Source organism: Hibiscus syriacus, unplaced genomic scaffold (assembly GCF_006381635.1).
Source record: "Hibiscus syriacus cultivar Baekdansim isolate YM2019G1 unplaced genomic scaffold, ASM638163v2 tig00111273_pilon, whole genome shotgun sequence".
NCBI classification, from domain to species: Eukaryota; Viridiplantae; Streptophyta; class Magnoliopsida; order Malvales; family Malvaceae; genus Hibiscus; species Hibiscus syriacus.
Window position 1 is genome coordinate 2,389,350 of NW_024063040.1, and position 20,545 is coordinate 2,409,894.

Below are 20,545 nucleotides of genomic sequence, written 5' to 3' on the forward strand. Positions count from 1 at the left end.
TCTTGACGGGTATAAAGCAAACTACTATGACATAGGAGCATAAATACTTCAGAGTTTGAAAAAATCCACAGTCACACCACATGTCTTGTAGATTAACACTGAACGACCTAGCTTCAATCCCTTGAAGAGGTCGTGGTATTTCTATGACACGAAATAATTCATGGTTTTGAGAAAAGCTTGCCAAAAGATATTTCATTTGATGCAACAATTCTTTTTTGTAGATCTACAACTAATATTGGGTGATAAGCATGGTCATTTTGCATCCAAGTTAGAGCTTGTCCCCGAGCTTGGCAAAAAGTGCCCCCAAATAAAAATACAACATTTTGACCAAAGTTCTTATTGGTAAATGGCACGCACCCTTTAAGGTCGAATTGATTGCCTCAGCCAAGTTGGTCGTCATATGTCCATATCGATATCATTCATCGTATGCATTTGTCTACAATTCTTTGTTGATAAGGCTGATATAATTGTATCCTCGCTTGTTTTTTCCTCGTAAATCTTGAAGCATGAACTCAAACCTTTTTGGTAATAGTTCATAATTTGTGCATCAAATATAATACTTATTATTACGTTCACATACAAAAATAAAAATGATTGAGGAATGATATTAGGCATCGTGACATACCCATGCGTATAAGTAATTGAAGTTCATCATTTTTCTTAAATTTTCCATGTTAGTTTGTGTCAATATATCAGATACAATATTGATGTTGGACATAGGGCAGTTGCCATATTGGACCCAAAGAGTCCATTGTTTCTTTGATCCCAGCTCCACGATATGAAATGATGCAGATTTTTCCCTTGTGAGAACATGTAAGCATAAGTTTATGAGAAAAAAAGCCTAAGACTATGTATTTTCACCTGAACAAGGGAAAAAGCAACTGAAAGAATGTTACGATTACCATATTGTACAATTGTCTATAGTAAAACTTGTTTGTATTTTCCATACAAGAATGTCCCATCAATTTGGACAATGGGCTTGCAGTACTACACGACATTAATGCATTGTGGGTACGTCCCAAAAAACTAGTAGAATTGGCATCGATCGCGAAACAGTCTATCATTTTGGTATGCATGGAAAGTTTCAAAGTAGACTATTGTCCTAGGATTCAGTTTGCGCACTACGTTAAACCAACTTAGTAGTCCATTTTAAGATAAATCTCACTCGCTGTAAAGTTTTTAATGGAATTTTTCTTTGCCCTCCATGTTTTTCTGTAGGAGACTGTGTACTTATATTGAGACTATATAGTTGAAATCAACACCTTAATAACTATATGGGAGCTTGCTTTGACCATGAGCATGATGGCTTGGCAGATAATGTCGTAGTCCAAGTTGGGATAGTCCTGGTTGATCCCTCTAGCACAGTATGTATGAGGACTGTTATATATTGTTAGTTCCAAAATGTTGTTTTTCCTTTTTCTCTTTGATACACGAACCATCAAGTTACATAAGTTATCACGTTGGACGCAATGACAAACATATTTTTCATTGGTTGATCGGTCAACTCTAGAGTGAACAAAATTACGAAAGTTATAATTCTTAATTGCAATCATCGCTTATTATTTGGAAGGAAACTCCATTTCCTTATATAGGTCACCATCATTGACTGATGAGTTAAATCCGTACTCACCAACATTAAGCATATCCGAAAATTCTAACCCGTACATTGCATCATATTCAGCTTCATTCATGTGTGTTGGAGGTTCTATGTGTATCGTATTTGTGGAAACTTCATCTACATCATCATCATCATCGGAGTACATGTTGAACTGTAGTGATTCAGGCTCAACGAATAGTTCAGTCTCAGTAATTGAATGCCTTCTCCTTGAACTTGAAGACATCGTGCCAAATAGGTTTTTAACTGAGCGTTGTGTCACAGGAATCTCCACATTGAGGTCGAAGAAGCTCGCAGTTGAATGCTTCCCCCTGAAACTTGAAGGCATCGTGTCAAATGGGTACTGTACATATTAATGCGTCGAAGGCATCTCCATATTCAGGTCAAATAAATTGGTAGATGAATGTCTTCCCCTTGAACTGGAAGAGATGTTGCCATATGGATTGTTCGTGGAGTCACCTTGGTAGAGATCGTAACAAGTTGCTGATGAATTTCTCCCCATTGAACTTAATGGGATGGTACCAGGATATGGATTTCCCATTAATGAGTTAAAATCATTACACATTACTTGAGTTGAGTTGTCTACTTGATCAGCTTGTTGAGTCAGCCCATAGTGGGAGCATAATGACATACCAAGAACAGCAGATACTTAAAAAAAATGTGACATACATTTGTGTAACATCATCTGAATTTTGATTCTGAGCATCAACCATCACATCAACATCGTCATTGTTGGAGAGTTCGAACACTGTATAAGTTAACATAAATAGTGATGTTGGAAATTTATACTGAAGTGAAGACAATCTTTTAGTACTTCCAACATGGACCTTCTTTGAAATTTTAGTGATTAGCTCCTCAAGAGTGATGTTTCTCATGAAGGATAAACTAATATAATGATTTGATGTGAAGACAACGCCAGTTTCATCTTCCCGAATTTCTCCATCATAGTAAACAATAGCTGAAATAAACATCATTTTGAGAGTTTGAAAGATAAGAGTCTTATATCTGTAAAAAAACGACGTTAATTGTTTCTAATATAAGAATTAAAATATAAACTAATACTAAAAAAATTAAAATATTCACAATAATTTAAATAACACAATTTAATATTGTTACCGTATCGACAAAATGCCTCGAGATATGATCACGCTTTCTATTTTACAATCATAAAAAGAAATAAAACATAATTAATACAATAAAATTTGGTCAAACAATTCAATATGAAATAAATATAATATAATATAAAATAATTTTACCTGCTAAAAACTATAAAAACTTCTACTTAACTTGATAAAATGAATTGATAGAAGAAGAATATTGTCGGATCTTTGTGTGGTTCGATATTTACATTTGGGGTGATATTTATAGGGATGAGATGACAGATTGTCGGCCTGGGTAAATAATTGAAAGGGCAATAATTTTGGGGAATAATGGAATGCACGAATCAACACGTGTCAGAATCTCAAAGAATGCGTGCCTGAGGATCCAAGCTTTACCCCGTGGTGCCAGCTCGGACGGAAGGTGCGTTTGATGATCCGCGTCTTCCATCCACGTGTGCAAGTCGCAATTGGTGAACCATGTTTTATTGTCGAAGGGTGTTAGATCAGTAATATTTAAAGAAACGGTGTCTGATAGATAAATAATATATATTTGGGTAATTTTTGGGTAAAACATCTGAATATACTTGTGATTTTTGGGTGATTTTTGTGTAGCTATACATAAAAAGTAGACGCTGATGATTTGATGTGAGAGGCGTACAAGTGGAGGTTATGCAGCTGTGCCTGTGTGGGGTGTTTCCGAAAGTCACACTCACATCATAACACCCCCATCCCACATACTATGTTGCTTTTACAATGTAAATTGCACAACTTTCAAATGTCACAGAATTTCAAATGCCATAAACAAAGTCATTTTCTCCACTGTCTGCATCATAGATAGAGAGAGTGAGTGACCTTGTGGAGACCACCCTATCTTAGCCTTATTTCCCATCATCACCACTCTTCGAAACCCATCTCCCCCATTCATGATAAAAAGCAACTTTTCAATTTTCATATGCATTATCATGCCATTTTAATATGACCATTTTTGCAATATTAGCGAGATTCGAGATGAGGTAATTGACAGATACTTTAGATATATATGCATATTATTCTATATAATCCTTTGGGTTAATAATAATCGTTGATGTAAAAATGAGATTGGGTGATTTTTGACAATTTGTTATTTTTGGTTTGGATGGAAGGTTGTAGGTGATAGTTTAACGGAGATGATGAGCAATTTAGAGGTTGAACCAGATTTATATGGTGATTTATATAGAGACATTAGTGTTGATGTATGACCTAAAATAATAATGACTAATTATAATTTGACAAATTAAATAGATATAGATATAGTCAATAAATTATATGAGTATGTCAATGATCATGTCAGGTTTGAGACTGATAAAAGGATGTAGAATTTTGAAAATTTAAATTTCAATAGACGAAGAAATAACAACTGAGATATAACTTGTAAAGAAAATTTAGCTTGTTAGGAGTGTGGTGCTTAAGGTTGAGTTGAGCGCTTGAAGGTATTAAAATGTCACCCGGAGTACAGGCATTCAGGGCATACACTTGCAAGCATATGACCTTTCATAAGTCAAGTGAATGAAATATAATCACCAGTTGTACAGAAATGATTTATGACGACAACTGGCACCACCCCACTTAGGGGAACACTCAGAATTTTTATGGGACCACTACAAAAATCAGTAGGGAACACTATCATCCAATCTCAAGTCCTAGTAATAATGCATTTCCTCTCTCACCATATTCACCGTTTCTATACATAAACGTATGTATACGCTAACACGCAACAAAGCAGAATATAGCTAACTGCACCGCATTAAGTGGCTGATGTACTCAAATCTAACTGTATAACATAAAGAAGAACGAAAAGAAAAGTGTGTTTTACCACTGTGCAATAACAAATAATTTTCAATAATTGAGGCTGTGGCAATGGTACTAAAAGAACAAACCTTGCAGGCCCATCCCCAAATGACTGCAGCTCTGCAGCTTTAATTTAACCACGACTCTGCGCAGATCCAAACCTCAAAATATGTGTGACCAATCAACAGTGGTCAAGGGGATGATAATGTGTTTCGCATACGGCTTGTCGTCAGTGTTAACGATGCCGGCGACAGGGTTGGTAATAAAAGCAAAGGCTTCCCGTGAATGACTAACGGTTGGTGGACATCCCGGACAGTGATCGGCAATCTTCACGAGTACGCTAGCTCCTGCCGGTACATGGATGGGATACGGGATTTCGGGGTCCTGTAAATGTCATATACTGATATTGATCCAAAGAGATTTACGTACCATAATTCCATCTTGGTGAGAAGTCGTTCCACCTTAGGCTTAAACATGCTTCTTAATTTACTAATTACAATTCCATTTAGTCAAGGCTGTCATTTTCCGTATGATCATAGACCAAAAGAAGCTCTTTCTTCCTCCTGCAATGACCGAGAAGCCACTCCAAATTCTTATGCCTTGGCCGGGGATAAACCAGGGGAAGCAGTTACACCCTCAATAAATTTCAAATTCACTTATTTTAGGTATTTTTTATTGATTGTCTAATTTCGCACCTCCCTAAATTTCTAACATAACTTCTAAAATTCGCAACCATAACATAAAATTTTATGTCCGTCTATGAACTTAGTTTTCCCATGCTAACAATGAATTTAAAAAAAAAATCAAATTGGTCCTCACATTGTAAAAAAAAGGTAAAATTGAAAAAACAATGAAATATTGAGGACTGATTTTCTATTATACCTAGAGAATATAAAGAATAAAAATGGCTTATCAGAAAATTTTTGACATATTGAGGTTGAAATTGTAAAAAGAAAATAAGGGCCCGATTGAAATATCAATGAAACATGAGGACTCATTTTTCTATTATTTCTTGGGAATATAAAGAATAAAAAAGACTCATTTGAAAATTTTCAACATAATGAGGTTGTCATTGTAAAATATAAGGTGAAATTGAAAAAATAGTAAACTTTTGAGGATTAATGTTGTTATTATGCCTTAAGTGAGAGATGAATTTCTTTAGAAAAGTGACAAATGCCGATCATTTATTGGTATGAATTTTTTTATACTTTTTTGAAAATAAACATATACCATTTTTTTTATATATTTTTAAAGTTCAAGATTGAAACTGGAAAGTAGTGAAACATTTAGGACTAATCTTATTATTATACGTTTAAGTAAATAAAGATTTTTTTTCTTTAAAAAATGATACATATTGTCTCGTCAGATTCTTTAACAGAAATAGACAAAATGATTAACAATAAAATATTTCATGTGATGATATGTAAAAGATATTATAAGAACTCTCATTGTTCTCTTTATATTATCAACTCTGATAGTGAGTAAAATCGCTTTAATTAATCATTCTTATAATAATTAGCATTACACATTTGTTATATTATAGATCACATATCCTGTTACATATTTAAGATATTATGTCACAGATACACATGAGATCTAATTTAGTTTTTTTAACGATATATTAATACAAGAGTTTGTTAAATATTATTATTATTAAATATATTAACAATCACTAGAGGAGATGATTAAAACTTTTCGATTGATACTTTCTATTTCTTTTAAATTATGGGTTCAATACTAATTAAAAGTAAATTTTTAATTTTGATTTTGATTAATTTTGATTGTATAGATTTTTTATATGAAAATTAGCGTATTTGCTCTCTATTTAATAAAGCTAGTGGTTATTTTTAGTTAGAAAATATTATATACTAGTATAATAGAAAAATTAAGATAAAAATCATATACTCATTCATAATTAGGAATCTAACTCACATATATATATATATATATATATATATTAATAAAAGGAAATTACAGCTTTAAAATACTAGTTTTGCCGCCATGCAGCAGCAGAGTCCTGATAATACGCGGTAGCTACCTCCATTGGCGGTTCCTGAAAAAATTGAACTCTGCCGAACGTGCTATCTTCGCCATTCCATCAGCAATGGTATTGCATCTTCGAGATATATGGCTAATTACTACCCTCTAGTTTCGTTGTAATAAATTAGTTATATGTGGCACCAGTTAAGAAATACCCCATCGATTCCCATCTTCCTTCAAAGCCGCAGCTGCATCACTGCTGTCCGTTTCGATAATAACCGCTGGAAGTTGCATATGCCAAGCTAATTTGAGACCTTCAAAGATACCCCATAGTTCAGCATCCAACACAGAACAAGTTCCTATGGGTTTAGCGTAACCCATGATCCATTCGCCATTTGCATCCCGAATAACTCCCCCACACGACGTTATTCCTGTGCTCGTATGTCTCGCCCCATCAGAGTTCAATTTAAACCACCCACTAGCCGGTGGCTGCCACCTTTCATCCTGTCGGTTATTGAAAATTCCCTGTGCCAACCGCGCATTCAGGAGGGCAGCTCGAGAACTTACCATTTCATTCACTAGGCGATTGCTTCGATCAAAGATGCTATCTCCCACACCAAAGTCCTCGTCAAAGAGTGGTCTGTTCCGTCTATCCCATAAACACCAAACAATAGATCCAAACTTTAAGTCCCAATGCTCATAATTTGAAGAGAAATAGTCTGGTTGTGTGATATTGCATTTTATCCAAGAAAATAAATCCATTTGCATGAACTCACCATACCGTTCCGGTTTAACAACACCTTGCCAAGTAGCTTTCGCCACTGGACAATCCCTTAAGACGTGGGAAGACGATTCCAGAGCAGCCCCACAGATCGCACAATTTACCTCCGAGGTAAGATGTCTTCGAGCTCGTTCTACATTCGAGAGTAGCCGTCCCTTGCAAATTAACCACAGCAGCATCTTCACTCGGAGTTCCTTTGTATTTATTAAGAAAATCCCATGAAGTTGCATCTTGATCCGCGTAGGGACTAGCACGATGCCGATAAGCACTTTTTGTCGTGAACTGTCGATTATGCTCCCACTTCCAACCTTGTTTATCATCACCCCCGTTCGAGAATGGAGGGGGAACTGCTTCAATGAACGTGATCATATTAGACTAGAGCACCATAGCCAGCAAAGACCAGTCCCAATCCCTTTGCTCCATAATCCAGTCAATTTCCTTGGACCAACTAGGAACCGCATGGCCGTTAGACTCGAGGATAGTGCTCAGAGGGCCTAGTTCGCCTAGCCAATTATCTTGCCAGAAATCTGCGGTTAGGCCATTGCCAATACTCCACACAGAATATCTTCTCAAAGAGCTTCCATAACATAAAAATCTTTCATCAAATCCTCAAAATCAACAAATCCTACATAAACTCTAATTTCTAAATTCACCATATAAGCATGATCTCCATGTAATATTTATACCAAATGATAGAGAATTTCAAGTGGATTAATTCTCTATCTAATAGCTTAATCCAAAAATCAATCAAACAAGCTTAAAAATGAAAAATAAAATTCTTTCCTTGTAGCTATGGCGGTGCACGTTTTGGGATTGGAATAAACTGAAAATTTCTGATTTTTCTTCAATTAAAACATAATACACTTGGCTTAATATAATATAAATAAATTTAAAATTCATTTAATGTGAAATTATCCTTAATGACACATGATAATTTCATCTTTCCATTGCATTATCAACCATTTTAATATTCAAAATTCAAATATGAAGAAATAAAAATCTACTTTCCACCTTTGCCTTGCAAATTTTCAAAAACTACAATTTAGTCACTAAATTTTCCAATTTTAGCTAAATATGTAAAATCAACTTCAATTCCACTTATCCAAATTAAATTTCACTGTTCTAAAATTTGGAAATAATATTTCCAACCTTTATCTGTCATCCTTCAAATTTTTGTATAATTTCGGTTCGATCCGATTATCTGATTTTCTTTCGGACTTTACTCATTTATAACTTTTAATGCAAATTCTGGATCAAAATTATGATTCCCATGAAAAGATCATTATTGGGGTTGAAATATACATTTACGAGTTAAAAATACCTAAATTTTAAAAATTACCCTTTTGGTCCCTAAACTTTTCTAACTTTTTACTTTTTGCACTAAACTTTCAAAATTTATGTTTTGGTCACTAACCAAAATTTGGGGTATTACAAGAAAAATAATAATGCTTAATTACACGTAGAAATGAGATAACTTAGGGTGACATAAAACTAGCCTTGCTTGATGCTCGGGAAACGATCAAGACACCCAAGTTTCTTTAGTAAAATTAAGGGTGTCGAATGTATATAATCAATTTGGATATCCTTAGGGAGTGCGTAAGGCACTTTAAGTTGACTAACTAGGACTAAGGTCCAACACTCGCAAGGGGTGGGTTAGTCGAGGGTATTGACCGATGCAAAGATTCCGGGCACCATCCTCGGTAGACTAGAAGCGTATGTGAGCTTCGAGATGCAAAACCCTCTGTCGCACCATGATGTCTACCAGAGAGTAGAGAGTGAGTATGCAAGTATACTCACTAATGCAGTAGAATTGATAGATTGAGCATTTTAGTGATACACTTTTAGTATGATCTAGTTGTCAGTGTGGCACTGAGCTAGTTAGCTCAACGTTTGGAATTTGTTTCCTTACGCAGATTAGGTGAAGCGTTCGAGGAGCCTTTGAGTGAACAAGGTTCAGATAAAGTACAGATCAAAGTATGTCTCAAGTTTTGAAGGGCATGTATGTTTATAGACCCAATTGTATTGAGTCGTAACTTTAATGTAAAAGTTGGTATGTATATTTTTATGTAAATACTTGGTTTGGGAGCTCCCCAATGTAAAGTTCAATTATATTTTATGAATGTTTTTCGTAATTAAATAGTTTAAATGGTCGTTTCAAGTTAAAATAAATGAAGAAATTTTTGGTCAGCCACTCTAGTGGTTCCGTGTAACATTCTAATCGGTCGATTGTGTGTCATACTAGTATAGGGTGCTACAACAATGGTCACTTTTCAACGTTCACCATGAACTTGTTATCGCATGTCGACATGCAGTAAATATTCAACTGCATAAATAACTGATACCAAGCTTTTGGTGCAACTAAAAGATATATACGAATGAGGATCGATATCGCTGATCAACATGCGGTAAATATTCAACTGCATTATATTAGTTATTTTATTATTTTTTTAAAGATTATTTATTTAATTAATATATTTTTTAAAATTATATCCGACCGAACTCGTCACCTCGTGGTGACGAGTTCTATGGTGACCGTTGTAGTTGCACATTACCCAACAACTCTAAATGGCTAGCTTTTTTAAATTCAGGGGAAATCGTTATCTCGACATAGCGAGTTCCATCTTTTCCTACCATTTTTTCTTTTTTAAAATTATTCAATTAATTTAAAAAGATAACTTCTTAAGGGGCTCATCTCGTCGAGATGACAAGTCTTATTAAATATATTAAAATAATAACTTACATGGGGTCAACTTAACTGAGACCATTAAAGTAATATATCCAACAAAACTCATTATCTCGATATGACGAGTTTTGTTGAGTTAATCGATTGACGAATATGACCAAGAGGGGGGTGAATTGGCAATTAAAAATTTTGATGGAAGCTTTTGCAGAAAATTGAAAGAAATTTGCACAGCGATTTAGAGTGGTTCGACTTTCTCAACCAAAGTCTACGTCCACTACCTTAGCTATCCACACTAAGGATTTTCCACAAATTCACTAATTTGTCTTTCTTTTGAGGACAAAGAGTAACCTTACAAACCCTCAAGAATTATACCTCAAATTCTTGAGAACACTCTCTCCCAAAGAGAACAATACAAATTTGCAAACTTACAAGGAAATCCTCACAAGGTAGATTGTTTGCACAATTCTAGAACAAAGAAAAAAACACTCAATACAATTGAGCACAATAAGTGTTCTTGAAAGCAAAATGAATATTGAATGAAAAATAGGCTTGAAATGCTCAAACTTGAGGTTTGATGCTTTCTCTTTGATTCTCTCTTGATTCTAGTTACTTGATGTTTCTTGTTTTTTATCAATGGCTTCTAAGATTGCTTAAATACACCTTGAATCACTTCTGAACGTTGGGGATCATTAATGATGTTTTTGGATCTGTTTAAGTGTGAAAACATTTAATATTTCTGCTTGGAGCGTGGGGGGATCAGTACCCCTAATGGGGAATCGGTTCCCTAGGTGTAAAATTCAAATATTTTGATCGTTGAACAGTGGAGGGAATCGATTCCCTCTGAGCATACTGGAATTCTCGGAGCCAAACCATTCAGGGGGAATCGGTACCCCCTTGGGGGGGAATCGGTTCCCTCTGAGCAATCTGGAATTTTTGGCTTTGAAATGGTTCGAAATATTTTGTAAAATCGTTTTGAAATTATTTTTTAAGATTAAAACTTAATTTTACACTTGAGTAAGGATTTAAATGAACTTTGAAATACTTTGAGTAATATTTTGATATTCGATTTAATATATCGAATATGCTTAGAAAAATTATTTTCAAAATTAAAATTCTTTTAATTTAATTTTTTATATCGAAACATCAAAATGTTTTCAACAATCTTCCGCTTTTTGATATAACAAAACATTTTAAGATTTTCTAATTTCAAAAAGAATTTTGACTTTGAAAATACTACTCCCCCTTACTTTAACACTACTCCTCTTTAAAATGCTTTTAACATTTCTCCCCCTTTTTATTAAATCAAAAAGATTCGGAAAAGATTTTGAACAAGGATTTAAAAACATTTAGCCAATTGATTATATATATAGTTTAAGCTGCTAAGATCACAATCAAGAGAAACGTTAGCCATTAGTTTCATAATCAATATTCATAAACAATGTGACATGGTAAAATTGGTCATATATCTAACATGATGTAAATGATGCAATAATGAAGAAATTTAACCACACCAAATATATAAGTTCAAACATCCATAATCCATCAAATAAGTTCAAATATCCAACAACAAAAAGAAAACAATCCAAAAACATTCAAAATATTTAAACAATAAGCTTTAAGTTCAAAGTAATAAAGCAAAACACATAATTAAGAATCCGTAGGAGGATCGGGAGGAGGAAAACGAGCTCGCATAGCGGCCATCTCATGAGTGAGTTCATTAATATGAGCGTTGGTTGCTTCATTGTTTGCACGCATCTCTTGAAGAATTTCCAATTGTTGAGCTCCCATTGCGGATAAATGGGACTCTATAGAAGTAAAGCGCAGATTTATAGTAGCATATCGAAAATCGAATGTCTCCATAAAAGATTGAAAATATGGAGGCATTGGATTCGTTTGCTGTGCTTGCTCCTCGGGCTGCTCAGGCTCATCTTCGGCTTCATCGATATCTCGCATTAATTGTTCAAGCTCGGGATCGTCGTCACCTTCTGGTAGAGCTCGTGAAGAACTAGCTCCCGGAGTATTTTCAGAAGATCAAACCCATTCACCGGTTTCCTTATCCTTTATCCATCCCGCTTTCGTTAAGGAAAGAAGATTAAATTGTTTCTTTAAAGGAAAGATGGCATCTAAACCTACTCTAAGCCCGGCTTTAGAAAATAGATTACTTAGAATGCAACCATAAACTAGAGAGGAACAAAGTTTCTTATTTGGCACTAAGTTTACGGTTTCAACGATTTCAGCAAAAATAATGTCAGGAAGATTTATTTTAATACTGTTTTGGAAACAATGTAACCACCAAAGATCTAAAGCACGAAGAGTAGAGTAATGACCTCTGGATGGTCGAAACCACCAGGAAATCATTAGATGAAGAAAACGATCATGAAGGTCTAAGACACTCGCACTATCCATTCTTTTATAACGAGAACCTAAAACCTGTTTTTCATTTGATATACCATCATTATCTAATCCTAATGCTTTGGCTATGTAAGCCGAGTTAATATGTAAGAATTGTCCTAGGAGGTAGGAACGAACTCCTATGGTCTTAGTTTGAGCTCGATTTTTGACACAAACGACATTAGAATAAAAGATGCGAACAAGTTGATGGTAAATTATAGGTTCAAGGTCATAAAGTTTATCAAATTTCCACTCTTGTAAAAGAGGAAGATATTTAAAATCGATATCTATCATAGCTTAACGAGAAGGGATACGTTCTTCTCTAATTTTGTAAGAGTCAAAATATTGATAATACCAAAAACAATGATTTCTAGGACCAGAATGATTGAAGCACGAGTTTTGGATAGTCATATTATGATCAATGGGATTAGGAATTGGAATTTCAGGAATAGGAGGAGGATTTGTAGGTGGGTTGGATTGACGATTTGAGCGACTAGATAATGACCTAGCACGTTTAGGATTGGACATAGTTTAGGAAATCAAAATAGAATGGACAACCTGCAATTTAGAAAACACATGTATGCAATTCAATCAATCCCAAAACTCAATTGAGTTCTCAATATTTCAAGGTTCTCTAAACCAATCCTAATGGGCAAAGTTTTTGAAAACTATTAAAAAATAAGGTTTTGAAAAACAATATATGTATAGTTTTCATAACAACAACATAATTCAATTAAAACACAATAATTTGAAAAATAATTTTTTTATTTCAAAAATTTCAAAATTTTTGGAAAATTCTTGTGTTTTTGATGAAATTAGTTGTAATATCTAGTTTCTAATCACTAAACAATCAATGCTCGATCATTATTTCTGTCTAGAACTAATTAAAACTAGTCATATGTTTAAAATCAATAAAATATAGAGTTTAAAAAAATTTACCTTGAAATATGAGATTGAGTGGATTTTGATGTTGTTTGCATGATTTTAATGATGCAAGCAAGTTTAAAAGATGATATTTGAAGAGAATTCCGATTAAAAATGTTGTTTTGAGGTAAAGTGGAGATATGGAGAGAGTAGAAGAGGAGAACGGCGTCAATGAGAGAAGAAGAGGGTTTGAGATTTTTAGGATTTCTGCCCGTGTTAAAATCCAGAACCCCAGGGGGTATCGATTCCCCTAGGGGGAATCGGTTCCCTCATGAGGGTATCAATTCCCTCTGCACCAAAATGCTAAAATCCGATTTTAAACACACAAAATGCTAAATTAACTTTCTCTAGTGGTATTGGCAACTCATATATTGAAAATTAATCATGTTCAAACAATCAAATTAATCTTTAAACTATATTTGAACATAAAGTTAATTTTCATCAAGAATCATAAACTCCCCCTAACTAATAGCAATGAATGCAATCAAAAATTACTATTCTAAACATTTTTTTTATTTAGTCTTAAAAGTGCTAAAATTATTTTAAACACTAAGTGAAGATAGGTTGGTCAAACGTAATTCTCTCCTAAGTGTCCAAAATATTTCCTTGTCTAAAGGTTTTGTAAAGATATCCGCTAATTGGTGCAAAGTATCAACAAATTCTAGAACTACATCTTTCTTAGTGACATGGTCTCTAATGAAGTGATGTCTTATTTCAATGTGCTTAGTTCTATAGTGTTGGATGGGATTTTTAGTGAGACAAATAGCACTAGTATTGTCACACTTGATAGGAATGGTACCAACTTCAATTACATAATCAAAAAGTTATTGTTTCATCCATAAAACTTGTGCACAACAACTACCAGCTGAAATATATTTGGCTTCAGTGGTAGATAATGCAACACAATTTTGTTTATTTGAAAACCAAGAAATCAGCATATTTCCAAGGAATTGGCAAGTACCGGAGGTGCTTTTCCTATCTAATTTGCATCATCCATAATCCGCATCAGAAAAGCCATGCAAGCTAAAGCTAGAGTCTCTAGGATACCAAAGTCCTAAACTAGGAGTGTCATTAAGGTATCTAAAGATTCTCTTAACAGCTAGTAAATGTGATTCCTTAGGACATGATTGAAATCTAGCACATAAGCAAACACTAAACATAATGTCCGATCTACTTGCAGTTAGATAAAGCAAAGAGCCAATTATTGACCTATATAATTTAACATCTACACATTTACCTCCTTCATCTAAGTCAAGCTTTGTTGAAGAGCTCATTGGAGTGTCGTGAGGTTTGCCATTTTCAAGTCCAAACTTTTTGAGCATATATTTGACGTACTTAGCTTGATTGATGAAGATGCCATCTTTTCTTTGCTTGATTTGGAGTCCCAAGAAAAATGAGAGCTCCCCCATCATGCTCATCTCAAACTCACTTTGCATTAGCTTAGAAAATTCTTGGCAAAGAACATCATTAGTATAACCAAATATTATATCATCAACATAAATTTGAACTACTAATAAATCTTTACCTTTATGCTTTAAAAACAATGTAGTTTCAACCTTCCTTTTTGAAAAACCTTTTTCAATTAAAAAGTTTGACAATCTTTCATACCAAGCTCTAGGAACTTGTTTTAAACCATAAAGCGCTTTTGTCAATTTAAGAACATGATCCGGAAATTTTGAATCTTCAAAACCTAGAGGTTGTTCCACATACACTTCTTCCTTTATAAAACCATTTAAAAATGCACTTTTAACATCCATTTGATATAATTTAAATTCATGAAAACATGCAAATGCTAATAACATTTTAATTACTTCCATCCTAGCTACAGGAGCGTATGTTTCATCATAGTGTATGCCCTCTTCTTGAGTATACCCTTGAGCAACAAGTCTAGCCTTGTTTCTCACTATATTACCACTCTCATCAAGCTTATTCCTAAATACCCATCTAGTACCTACAGTAGATTTATTACTAGGCCTTTCAACTAATGTCCATACTTTACTTCTCTCAAATTGATTTAATTCTTCTTGTATAGCCATAATCCAATGTTCATCTTTTAATGCTTCTTTAATATTCTTAGGCTCTATGCATGAAATAAATGCAACATAATTACAAATATTTCTAAGAGAAGATCGAGTTGTTACCCCTTTGGATGGATCACCTATAATCTCACCATCCTTGACATAGTTGTACTCTCTTGGATAAGATACTTCCCTTTCTTCAATGGTTGGATTCTCAAGAGGATCATGAGTTACCTCATCTTTTGTTTCTTCATTTGATGATGGTTCTTCAACGTCATATCTAACTTCATTTGTATTTATAATACCTACATCATCATTCACTCAAGAATCCTTCCTTGGAAGAGGATTATCATCGAAAACAACATGTATAGACTCTTCTACAACTAAAGTTCTTTTATTAAATACTCGATAAGCTTTAGAATTTAAGGAATAACCCAAAAAAATTCCTTCATCACTTTTAGCATCAAATTTGCCAAGGTTTTCTTTACCGTTATTTAAAACAAAACATTTACATCCAAAAGGATGAAAATAGCTAATGTTAGGCTTTTTATTTTTAAAAATTTCATATGGAGTTTTCTTTAAAATTGGCCTAATCATTACTCGATTTACAACATAACAAGCGGTATTTGTGGCTTCCGCCCAAAAATATTTTGGCAAATTATTTTCACAAAGCAATGTTCTAGCCATTTCTTCTAAAGTTCGATTTTTCCTCTCAACAACTTCATTTTGTTGAGGGGTTCTAGGTGCTGAAAAATTATGGTTAATACCATTAGAATTACAAAACTCATTAAATCCAAGATTTTCAAATTCAGTGCCATGATCACTTCTAACACTAGTGATATAGTAACCTTTTTCGTTTTGGATTACTTTTGAAAATGTGATCAAATTTTATAATGCTTCATCTTTAGTACTTAAGAATAGAACCCAAGTATATCTAGAATAGTCATCTACCAAGACAAATGCATATTGTTTTCCACCCAAGCTAGTAGTCCTAGTTGGCCCAAAAAGATCCATATGGATCAATTGTAATACTCTACTAGTTGACACATCATTAATGGATTTAAAAAGAAACTCGCTTTTGTTTTCCTTTAGCACAAGCATCATAGATTTTATCATTATCAAATTTTAGTTTAGGCAACCCTCGAACCAATTCTCCTTGAACTAATCGTTGTAAAACACTCATGCTAGCATGTCCTAGTCTCCTATGTCATAACCAACTATCATGCTCATCCTTTGCAACTAAGCATAAATTAGTCATTTCTATAGAGTCTAAATGCACCATGTATATGTTTCCTATTCTATGACCAACAAGCATAATCCTATTAGATGTAATGTCAATGACTTTACAACCATTAGTTTCAAATATGACATTGAATCCCTTATCACATAATTGACTAATACTCAAGAGATTATGCTTTAATCCATTCACATATAACACATTTTTAATTTGTATGGAAGAGGTATTACCTATTGTACCTATACCTTCAATGTGACATCACAAAAGTCACTTCTCCTCCATTTTTTGCGTTAAGCTCAATGAACCGGCTTTTGTCTCCGGTCATGTGTCTTGAGCATCCACTATCAAGGTACTATGAATTTGGATTTATTTCCCGTGCCTTGTAGCAATGCACCTTTTCCTACAAACATAGATTAATTTCTAATTTTTGGTACCTAAATTCTTTTGGGTCCATATCCATTAGTTTCCAAAATTCTAGTCCCCTTAGGTATCCATTTGTGTAGGATATCCTTATCTTTAGTAGTAATGAGCTCTTTAGGAACCCATATACTTCTAATGATTTTTCCATTAGAGGTTCTTTGGGGACCTCTATGATTGAAGTTTTTAAAACTTTTTTCTAACAAAGTTGGAATTTTCTCCATTTTCAAAACGTTTTCTTCCAACTTTATCAAAAGAAGCTTTAAGATCATCAATTTTCTTTTGATGATTATCATTGACCTTTGAAAGTAAATTTTGCAAGTCCAAATTTTTCTTTTCAAACTCTTCTAGTTTGATTTGCAAATCTTTGATTTTACTTTCAAGATCGTTGTTGGTTTTGGATATGAGTTTATTTTTATTTTTCAATTTTGAAACATAATTTTTATATTTTAAAAACAATTTCTCATAATCCGAAGCCAACCCATTATATTCCTCTAATAGCTCATCATAGGATATATCATCAAAATCAGATGAGTTAGAGGTTACCTTAGAATATTCCCCGAATTCTATCAAACACAAGTTCGCTACTTCTTGTTCCTCTTCATCGGAACCTTCTTCATCGCTCCATGTAGCCACATGAGCCTTGTGTTTAATTTTTGATTGACCATTTCTCTTCAATTGTGGGCAATCATATTTGACATGCCCCGGCCTTTTGCATTCATAGCAAATGATTGGGTCCTTCTCTTTTGGTTCATTTTTGAGGCTTTCATTTCGTTTGAATTTTCTTCCTCGGTAAGGTCTCATCATTTTTTTGAACCGTTTGGCAAACAATGCCATTTCCTCGTCATCGTCATCTTCATCCGAATCACTCTCATCTTTTGTGGATTGGAGAGCAACTCCAATGTTTTTCTTCTTCTCCTTCTCCTTTGGCGTCTCTTCAATCTTATCGAGGTACACCTCATCTTCAAGCATCATTTCATGAGTGAGGAGTGATCCGATTAGCTCTTCAAGAGTTAAGGACGTTAGATCCTTAGACTCGATGATTGTCGTCTTCTTTGATTGCCATGATTTTGGAATGGAGTAAACTAACTTCCTCACAAGCTTTTCATTTGAAATGATCTCTCCATATGATTTGAGACCATTAACAATCGTTGAAAATCTATCTGTCATAGCTTTGATATCTTCATTTGGTTTCATCCTGAAATTTTCATAGCTACGCGTTAGAATACTAATTTTAGATTTCTTTACCTCATCGGTACCTTCGTGAGTGACTTGAAGTTTGTCCCATATTTCTTTGGCGGTTGTACAAGATGAAACTCTTCCGTATTCATCTAGTCCAAGAGCACAAAATATAATATGGATGGCTTTGGAGTTGAGCTGGAATATTTTTGTCTCTCATTCACTTCATAATCTTGGATGAGTGAGAGGCTTGAAGTATCCTTCTTCTACGACATTCCATGCTCCCATGTCACTTGTTTGAATGAATTACATCATTCTATTCTTCCAATAGGCATAGTTAGCCCCATTGAAGAAAAGAGGCTTGTTGACAGGCATCGAATCGAGACCGGAGTCGAAGTTTGAAGTAGAGGCCATTGATGACTTTGATTATCGATGTAACTCTTCCCGAATTGACTCAAGAGGCGATTAAACCTTCAAATGAGTTAGGCTCTGATGCCAATTGTTGAGTTAATCGATTGACGAATATGGTCAAGAGGGGGGTGAATTGGCAATTAAAAATTTTGATGGAAGCTTTTGCAGAAAATTGAAAGAAATTTGCACAACGATTTAGAGTGGTTCGACTTTCTCAACCAAAGTCTACGTCCACTACCTTAGCTATCCACACTAAGGATTTTCCACAAATTCACTAATTTGTCTTTCTTTTGAGGATAAAGAGTAACCTTACAAACCCTCAAGAATTATACCCCAAATTCTTGAGAACACTCTCTCCCAAAGAGAACAATACAAATTTGCAAACTTACAAGGAAATCCTCACAAGGTAGATTGTTTGCACAATTCTAGAACAAAGAAAAGAACACTCAAGAATGAATACAATTGAGCACAATAAGTGTTCTTGAAATCAAAATGAATATTGAATGAAAAATAGGTTTGAAATGCTCAAACTTGAGGTTTGATGCTTTCTCTTTTATTCTCTCTTGATTCTAGTTGCTTGATGTTTCTTGTTTTTGATCAATGACTTCTAAGCTTGCTTAAATACACCTTGAATCACTTCTGAACGTTGGGGATCATCAATGAAGTTTTTGGAGCCGTTTAAGTGTGAAAACAATTAATATTTCTGCTTGGAGCGTGGGGGGGGAATCTATACCCCTAATGGGTAATCGGTTCCCCTAATGGGGAATGGTTCCCCTAATGGGGAATGGTTCCCTAGGTGTAAAATTCAAATATTTTTGACCGTTGAATAGTGGGGGGAATCGTTACCCCCTGGGGGGAATCGGTTCCCTCCGAGCATACTGGAATTCTCGGAACCAAACCATTCAGGGGGAATCGGTACCCCCTTGGGGGGGAATCGGTTCCCTCTGAACAATCTGGAATTTTTGGTTTTGAAATGGTTCGAAATATTTTGTAAAATCGTTTTGAAATTATTTTTTAAGATTCAAACTTAATTTTAAACTTGAGTAAGGATTTAAAATGAACTTTGAAATACTTTGAGTAATATTTTGATATTCGATTTAATATATCGAATATGCTTAGAAAAATTATTTTCAAAATTAAAATTCTTTTAATTTAATTTGTTATATCGAAACATCAAAATGTTTTCAACAAGTTTCTTCGATACAATAGCATTTACCATAAATTGCAAAATAAAATCTATGTGCCTTATTGGGCCAAATATTTTTTAACTCGGTATTAGGGCAAAAAATCCTATATTGTTGGAGGTAATGATTAGTAGAAATATTGCTGGACCTGAATTTGAAGAAATGGGCTTAGTCTGAAGCTGTATGAGCCCAACTGATAAATATCTTAATTATATATTTACCCTATAAAGTGAAAAGAGCAAAGCTAGGGTTTTGTTGTTTTAAAGTTTCGAAGAACATCTCGACCAGCCATCGATATAGAGGGGAGTCAGGGACGGCCCTGGGCCAGGATAGGAGGGACGCCTGCTCAGGGCCTACACAAAATTCTTTTAGTACACTATTTTTTTCTTATAAAAAATTAAAATTTTGTAAAATAAAATAGAGTAATCTATGAATTTAGTACCTAAACTATCAATTCTGATCCATTTTGGAACTTAAACTTTTAATTTTTCAAAATCATATCTAACGTTTAGTTTTCATTTATTTTAGTATTCGTCGTTAAAAACTTAACGCTTTAGTGACGGTGGTGGCACGGCAGCACGATGGCGGTCGGCAATAGCGGCGCGACGGTGGTGGCGGTGGCCGGCAAATCATTTATGATACATGTTATAGATTTTTGGTATAATTTTTATTTAGTCCTTGAACTTTTATACATTTTTTTCATTCTAGCATCTGAATATATGTGTTTTACTAATTTTGGCACTTTAGTTTCTGTTATTTTATTTTAGTCACTTAAGTTTATGTTTTTACTATTTATGT

At 34.1% G+C, this 20,545-nt stretch overlaps 1 protein-coding gene across 1 annotated transcript; it reads right to left on the bottom strand.

Moving 5' to 3' along the window:
• Positions 1–6,726: 6,726 nt before the first annotated feature.
• On the bottom strand, positions 6,727–7,672 carry LOC120157646. Its single transcript, XM_039168719.1, has 2 exons — positions 7,323–7,672; positions 6,727–7,171 (listed from the first exon to the last, which is right to left on the bottom strand). The coding sequence occupies exons 1-2, from the start codon at positions 7,670–7,672 to the stop codon at positions 6,727–6,729; spliced, it is 795 nt and encodes a 264-aa protein (XP_039024650.1).
• Between the last annotated feature and the right edge of the window lie 12,873 nt (positions 7,673–20,545).